The 8,825-nt window shown below is 40.9% G+C and overlaps 1 protein-coding gene across 1 annotated transcript in view; it reads right to left on the reverse strand.

The window, feature by feature from the left end:
- Positions 1-1,796: 1,796 nt before the first annotated feature.
- The window catches only part of BCL2L13 (BCL2 like 13), a 36,005-nt gene continuing 28,976 nt past the window's right edge, over positions 1,797-8,825 (reverse strand). Inside the window, exon 6 of the mRNA XM_085323961.1 lies at positions 1,797-3,745. Coding sequence (XP_085180087.1) covers positions 2,936-3,745 — 810 coding nt within the window. The 3' untranslated portion in view covers positions 1,797-2,935. The remainder of the gene's footprint in view (positions 3,746-8,825) is intronic.

The following is an 8,825-nucleotide window of genomic DNA, read 5'->3' on the forward strand; positions in this document are numbered from 1 at the left end:
TTCCTAGAGGAAAGACAGATATGTGAGAAATTTTATAAACATGTGGTTAGCAGGATGGGGGAGAAGAGGATGCAAGTTCTTTGTCAAATCTGTAAGAGCCTAAGAACAGGAAGTATCAGCAAGGGACCAAGTAACCAAAACACACAGTTGTGCTACTGATGCTCCATTCAAAGTAGCAACACGCCGGATACTTGAGATTTTCACCCCACTGCAAAAAGCTTAACAAAACCGAAAGTTGTTTGTTTTCCCCACTACTGCTGCCTTCTTCCTCTCACTGCTGTTTGTTGGCAAAGACACTTTTTATTTAGAGCCCCATTGGGCTCTTTGTGTCAATATGCTAGGGACTTTTTTCTCCCTAACGTGCATGGATTTATTATCTGTYCTGTGCCCACGTCCTGCAGTATTAGTAAAATAACCACTTAGAGAGAAGGGTGAAAAGAACACCTTTTCCCCCACAGCTTGCACACAGATTATCGAGAATGTCCAAAACCCCCATCTCTGGTTTTGGAGTGGATTTGGGTACTGCTGTATAAYCCACCGAGTGACTACAGACGGGGGATTTCCCATATGTACATGCATCATCGTCAGCAAGAAAACAGGAAAAAAAGTAGTAGGAGAGGGGCAGGCCTATCCCAACTTACTGGGTGATAAAGCAGCACTTGCCATGTAGCAAGCACCCTTGYAGATAGTGTCACCTGCCAATAAATACTGTTCCAATGTGTACGTCTGTGACAACGGGATTAAAAGGACCTCTCCTCTCAAAGAGAGGAAAGCTCCAGGGAGGTACCAAGAGAGAAAATTATGGCGGTGGGAAGGCAGATGTACTGCCCCTACACTGTACCTGCAGCAGCGGGAGCCCGTGGCGTGAGGAGATCCCTGTGACAGTTCTGGGCACACAGCACAGCAACGTGAATCTCAGCAGGGCACCAAGAAATGGCAAAAAAAGATCAATTCAATTTCACAACAAAATTTTTTTCTTCTTCTTTTTAAGGCCAACCTGCTACCTTCTGTACACAGAAAAAGAGCAGTCTATGATCAACAGCAAAATCTAGAACCCCTAAGCTAAGGTTCCTTCCATAGCAGGAGTATATATGTGACAGTCCTTTCTTTTCAATATTCAAACTGAAACAGCTCAAAATACAGGAATTTTTCTATAGAATCCATTATAGAAAAAGGTTAAAATAAAAATTCCCTAGAATCTGCCAGCTTCTTACTGACTTACCAGCATATTGGGATGTGAGAGGGATAGGAAAAAGTAGCAAGAACTCACCTCATGCTAACTTGGAGAGTGTGCTAAAATCTCTTCATCATCAGATCACTTAAGGAACAGGCTCATTACAAGAAGTACAGTAGGCAAGGTTTTCTGTTTTAAGAAAGGACCTTGTCTTTGTGCTTTATGAAGAGTAAGCTTACAGTAAAAGCAAGCTCACATTTCAGTTTTTACATTATCCTAAGTTCCTTTTCACCTACTTTTACCTGCTCTAAGCCACAGTGCCAGCAAAAACCCTCAGAGATGGTTAGTAATTTTGCCTGGAAAATCTAAGATCTTGCCCACAAAGCTGCAGTACAAACACAGACACAGAAACGCACAAGGAAACAGAACACTTGCAGTTGATCTGACGTAACTAATATGTGCAGCAATACTTAAAAGGCTTCTCTTCAAAAGCATTTGAAATGTGACTGCCGGAAGGAAGAAGGATTTACTTTTTCCAAGGTAACTTTTCTCAGCATTTGTGAATCTGTGATTTAGCTAATTACATATTTAGAGTCGCAAAAGAAACTGCACTGAACACCACTCAGGGTCAGGCCAGGAACAGGCAAACAGAGGAGATATTTAATGCTGTTTTGCTTAGTTACTAGAATCCATTACTTTATGTATCTGGGATTCTGTCACAGCCAAGACCAAGTTAGGACTAAATACACGCTGTGCTTAACTTGTGAAAGACAATACAGACTGCAGCATGATATAGGACAAAATAGCATTTAACCTTTGAATTTCGCAGGTGGCATCAGTTTGTGTCTCAYTTTCATGTAGTTTTGCCATTTATTTGCTGCATATACACTTGTATCAAAGTACTTATCAAAATGGCACCATGTCTGGYATGAATTTTGCATCTCTGGTAACTGAAGTGTGGCAGTAAAGTAGGCCGGGCAGGAGCACGTCAAATGGATTCTCAGACCAGCAAATAGCAGTGTACCTCCTCCACCTTCCTTGCTAGCAGCAAGCGCTGTTCTGCATCTCCCCCTCAGGAACACCAGAAAGCTCAGAGATAATACGGCTAWAGAGAGGCAGCTTCTTTACAGGATGGGGCTCCAATAAATGTTAGGGGCCAAACCAGGTGTGAGCAAAGAGGTAAGAATAAGCACTCTCCCACTGGGGTTTAGAAGGAACCTGCAAGGTAACGAGGAGCAGTGCAGTACCTGAGAGGAAGCTGAGACAAAAGGGAGACCAGCCTCTCGCTACAGGATTCAGGTTGGCTAATGTCTGTTAAGGAGGGCTCGGGGCTGCAAAGGGAAGTGACATGACAGCACAGCTGCAATAGCGGGTCAATCTGAGAAGCTAAAAGTTCCAGGGGTTGACAGCAGCTGGCTCTCCCCTTCCCCTGGGGATTCTCTGTTCCAGTTCCTAGAGTATGAGCACCCCTTTCTTCAGCACCTGCACTTAAGTTCTTATATCTGCAGATTTTTTTCTTTTTTTTTTTTTTTTAAAAATACCCCTGTACTTTAATCACGAAAAACCAGTCCCCACCCTAATTCAACTAAAAACATGATTGTCCATAGCTGGAGGCTTATGGAATAACCTCACCCCATCACCATTAAGTTACTCAAGTGTCCAATTAAACAGCAGGCAGCTCAACCTTTAGTTAACACATCTACGAAAACAGGATAATGCTCTTTTCTCTCCCCCCACCTCCTCCTCCTCAAGAAAACTCTGTTACTTCCTTCTAAGCGCCAGCGCTACTCCAACTGCTACAGCTAATATAGCTACTGCAGCAGCCCCACCGTACAGCAATATAGATTTCCCTTCTGGCAATAAGATAGGCTTCTCCTCTGCAGCGGAGGATTTCTCTTCCATTTCTTCCAAATGGCTCTCTTTCCCCACTTTTTTTTCCCCTGGAAGCAGGATTTTCTCAGGTTCTGGTGCAGCCTTTTCTTCTGATGGGGCTAATTTTGGAACAGGTTTACTTAAGATGGGGATTTCAGGTTCWACAGGCTCTTCAGTGCCTTTTCCCTTCTCCTCCTGTTTTGTACGAAGTGCAGAGGGATGCGCTTTTTCAGTAGACACAATTTCAGCTTCAGGTTTTACCTCCTGTAAAGAAGCAGGCGGTTCCGGGAATGCCGCCTGCATGGTCTCTGCTGCGACTGCTGACACCACTGCTTCCTCAATCCCCTCTGGGATCTCTTCCTTCTCCACATGAACAATATCGGAATTGGAAGAGTTGTTCTCGCTCCTTTCTTCACCTCCTCCATTGCTATCCAGGCTTTTGACTTCTTCAGGATCCATGGCCACTTGCTGCCAGGACTCGGGTCCCAGGGAGACTGGCAGGCTCTCTGTGTGCCAGCTCTGACTTGCTGACAGGGAGACAGGCAGGCTCTCCGACTGCCACGACGTGGTCACCGTGGGGGACTCCGGGGGGCTCACCTGTCCCGAGTTGTCACTAGTCAGGATGTAGATATCATTGCTGTCCTCTGCGATGACCCCTGGGTACTCCTCCTCTTCGGATTCCAAAGTAAAGACTGTCCCCTACAAATGAAAAGGAGGACACAACGCATGAGCAATGAGGTTAGCATTACGTCCCCTGTACGGGGAGGAACAAGGCACCTGGAAACTCAGTAAGGCTGGTAGCAAGATCAGAGGACCTCTRCAGGAGCAGGATTTGTCTGACCTACATTTTAGAAGAGATTACAAAACCCAACCGGTCCTACTGGGATTTTCAAAGAGCAGAATCACTTACAGGAGCTTTGCTGYGAACTCTTCTTCCCTTGAAGTTACTGCATCACTCAGTACATTGCCAAAACATACTAACCAAAGAAGAAGAAACTTAAGTCCAGCACAATAGGCATGTGAAYGTTGTTCAGCATCTCTCCCCTCTCCATTTTGTGCAAGTCCACTGTACTGTTTGCCCATTTCTATATAAGGCCTTCTCTGTATGTTAATTTTATTGCATTTCCAGCGCCATCTGAAGCCTGCATTTCTATTTTGCACCAACAAGTTGTAATTTATAGTAATTCACATAATCTACTAAGAACTAATTTAGCTASTCTTAAAGTAGTTGACTTTCCAAGTCTGGCATTGTAACTTTGGCCACACAAATTAAGTTAAACCAAACAAATGATCACAGACACCCAAAACTGTAAAGAGGGTTTCTTTTGTTTTTATTTAGCTAGGTTGACATTCTAAAAATTTGGCATTATGCTCCAAGTTAGGGAGATTGCAAGTGTAAAATACTGATTCCCCCCCGTAAGAACAGCATTGTAGATTCTAGTCATGCACAGACTGCTGAGTAAGTACCACAGAAGAGATCTGCTTCAAGAGAAAAATTACAASGGAGGAAAAAAAGTGCAAAAGGAGGACCTCCTAAGATGGGTGTGACAATAGGAACATAAAAATAACAGAGACAGAGATGAACCTCTATCAACCTTTCAAATACAATCCCATCRTAACATGAAGCATTATGGGGAAAAAAAAATCCATTCTTCTCATTTTCCATGCCCCTTTTCATATACAGTAGTTTTCCTAAAGCAGGCCCCTCTCTTTCTGAAACCCTTTTCAACACCTACGAATTTGTATTTGGATTCTGCTCCAGTTTCCTACCATRGTTTGGTAGGAAAATATGCAATGAATACAGAGTCTACAAGTCGGTAGTTTCTAACTTCTAGTAGGCGTTATCAGAAGAATTCATAATGACTATGCCAGCAGCAGCGTTTTTTCTCATAGAAGGGTGAGYGGTCTGCATTCTCCATAAACACCAAAGTACATTCTGCAGAGCTACTAGACACTGTAATTCTTCACTTTGCTAGAATAGAGAATGTTTTATGCAACTTACAGATAGTAACATGGTGCAAATATCATCACATCAGTAAACTTTCTAACAAGGGGTCACTGAAGATTGAGTTGTGCATGGTGTGAGGTCTCTCAAACCATTCCCCCAAAACACCCTGCCATTYTGCAAAACTGGATGGACTCAGCCCTGGAGATTTTACAGTGTAGGCTGTAATACAGGAGAATACTAGGAAGATAAGGATTTCATAACTTATTTTGATAGTACAGAGGTGGGATCTAAGTAACATCATCTTAGAGCACTGAATGTTGGAAGATACATGTGCACTAGTAAATTTGGAGAGCACTTTGAAAGAAACTTTTCTTAATAAATTCATTTAAATTGCTTGGATGTTGGAAGTATCACCTGGATCAACAACAGGTTCAGAAACTCTGAAGAGAAATGATAAATAAAATTCCTCAAGGAGAGAGTTAAAAGTGATCAAGCTGTTCACTAAGCAATTGAAGATGTGCATATAGTCTTGATTCAGAAGGAAACAAAAAATAGTAGTACATTATATTTATGAAAATGCTTAGACATCACACAYAGGCCAACAGATTCAGAACAAGTTCTGTCTTATGAGCAGTAACTGAGAATTCAAGACTTTAAATACCCTCTTAAAAATCTTATTTCATTTGGAAAACAAAACATGGCTCATACCATGGAATGAAATGGACTTTTATGATGTGGGAAGAAACAACAAGTGTTCCAAAGTAAGGGCAAAGAAAAAGATGACCAAACAAGAGTAAATAAATACGAATGTTACTGAATCCCACTGCAGGCCAGAGTTCCTCCACAGCATACAGAAACAGAATTCAACAACCACATGCAACATCCTTTCATCCTGTTTTGGAACAGGATGAAACTCGTTTCCAAAACTGGAGACTCAAAATCAGAAGCAAATCAGGCACAGCAGTTAACTTCAACTGCCCTGTGCTGAGTCTGGAAAGGCAGCCCACATCACACTGACATCATACATTTGCTCCCTTGATCACTACTATTTTCTCTGGATGTTTATTAAGAAACAGTCTCACTGTAATATAAATACACTAAAAAGCCACCTATGATAATAGCAAATTCTGTATTCCCACAAGCGTAAGTTTTTCCTTTTCTTCTCATTAACCTCATAACTAAGGAAAATCAAAGTTGTTCTTTGGGGGAAAGAAGAAAAAAAGCCCACAGACAATTTAACAATGATAAAAAATTAACATGTAGTATAGACAAGGTCTTACCACAGCTGCTACACGGACTGATAGCTGCTTAGGCCAAGTGAAATATTTTAGCTCAGTATGATATAATGCTACATCCTCATGGTCCGTCACAAGGCCTCCTCGGTAGCTTAATGTACAGATGCGGAGGCCCATTTGGTGGTGACACTGGACAGCACTCATATGCAAGGATCAGGCATTAATTTTTCTGGTTATTTCCATATGCCAGCACACTTTGACATGCCATGTGATCTGTTGAAGCACTTTCACTGGRGATATGCTTCTCACAGCATACAGGTAAATCAGGGCATAGGCTGAGAATAACAGGAGGAACTGCTTTGGAGAGGGTAAGGGAATGAAGGATGGCAGTAACGGGAGTATGGGCAATCCTCAACGTTTCAAAGATTTCATTAATACATGTACAAACACCATTCCACCTCCAGCAGAGTGAAAGGCCAAAGAGGTTCAAGTATTTCTCTTCCTGCACCATGAAGAATTAACTGACCCAAAGAGAGTTTTAAGGGGGTCTCTACAAATCAGAGCCTGAGTAATTYCTTCCAGCAGAAGTCCATTCAGGCTAAAAACTGCCAGTGCCTCAGAGACAGAATTCTTAAAGCCTGAAGAGACAGATGGCACAACGCTGAAAAACGTGGGAGAAGAGAGTCAATCTATGATTTCATTACTTTTTCATCAAAAATGTTTGATGACATAACAGACATTACTTAGGATGCAAAATTAATATTTCTCGAGCTGAATTATTCAGAAAATCAAGAGAACAAAGCTAAAATTTTGTGCTGAACGGGTTGGGGGTTGCAACTTTCTTTTGGTTTTTTGTTTTTCTTTTAAAACAGCTACCATAAAAACTCAGTAACATTTAGGACAAAGAAGTTTCACAAGTCAATGATAATCCTTGGCCTATGCAGTTTGACTTGTAGAAAATTTCCACAAGACTTCTACAAGTGACAGAAAGCACCTTTAACAGACATGCTATATTCTCACTAAGAATAGGTTCACAGCATAGTCCTTATGGCATAGTTCTTATGTTCATATGTCAGAGCTCATATGCATTCATTTGTGCAATATGAACATGTATGACACATGGTGAGCTATGCTAAACAACTGCAAAGTGGCAATAAAATGAAAAAGATACTCTGAAAACTGGTACTGTAGGCTGAACCTGTCAGCTTGGATTCAGTTGTAGTCCTGCCAGCATCAGAAATCACAATTTTGTGGAAAATCACTCTCAACAGTGGATTCTGAACGCTATCATCTTTAACATATAGTCAAAAMCTGCTACTTAAAGGCACCTGTCAATTTTCAATCGTAATTTAAAGACAATAAGCATAAAATAACAATTCAAGACTTGGAACCTGATCTTCACAGTGCCTCTAATTTCATAGTTTTCTASTAGAAAGTTCTGCTATTGATTGTATTGAAACAAGCTGAATTACTATCTATAGTAATTATTCAGAAAAAATTAACTCTACATAAGAAAAAGTCTTATTTATCAGAATATTAATTTCAGCCTAATTTATGCAAAGCTGCTTCTGACAGAAATTGATATTTGAATTAAAATTCAGAATGTTGCAAAGATACAAGTAACTTTCTTCCTAACAGAAGTAGTGTTACATATGTAATGGAGMTCTTACTAGATAATGAATGGAAAGAGACATGCCCACTAAGTWATCTAACAGAGAATTTACTGCACTTTAGATAAAACTTTGAATATCCAGCCCTGTGAACTACTGAAGACCAGATGCATGCCAGAAGACTTTCTAAYTGTTGTAGAAGCCCTAGAACTTCAAGTGTGACAAAGCTGAATGTTTTAAGAACTGGAAATTAAAAAGTTCCCAAATTATAACTGACTTGATAAGTATCACACTAGTTCCTTTGTATTGTCCTTCCAAAGCAATTTTACTTGGACTTAGAGAATCTCTGCAATTTGGTTGCCTGGTTGTACTTCTTAAAAAGCTCTTGTCAAGTCTGTAGCACTGAAACCACTGCATTTTCCTAACAGAGGAAAGAAAACTGCCCGACTCGCACAGTTACATGGTACATAGCATCTGGCTGATGGCTGCCGTTCACATGCACTCGTTTGTGCTGCAGGAACGTGGCACATACGGCAATATAYGCAAGGGCTTGGACTGCAGCCACACACGAAGTAATCTACTGGGTAAATCTCTACCCACACATTTCTGAGCCCTTAAGCCAAGCTAGTAAGCCAAGTCAAACTACAAGTGCATCTCTTGGTTTTCCACTGAACATTTCTTCAATTTCTCTGCTAAAGTATCCAAAAGCACCCTGTCAGCTTGCTCACCTACTCGATGATCCCGATTAACTTACTCTAGGACAAGGCTTTAGCTAGATGTTACTGTTTGCTGCAAAACAAAGATAAAGTTTTATTAAAAATCTTCCAAAACAATTATTCAGTTAAAAGTGTTTTGAAAAACTTGACTATTTTTTCTGGGTCAAATTTGAATGAAATTTAAACACACAAGTAACATTTAACTCTTCGCTCACACTGTTACTGAAGTGCAAGCAATGACCCAGTGAAGAAACTTACTCAAAATTCATA

Source organism: Rhea americana, unplaced genomic scaffold (genome assembly GCF_003343005.1).
Source record: "Rhea americana isolate MKP2758 unplaced genomic scaffold, rheAme1 scaffold_9, whole genome shotgun sequence".
Classification (NCBI taxonomy): Eukaryota; Metazoa; Chordata; class Aves; order Rheiformes; family Rheidae; genus Rhea; species Rhea americana.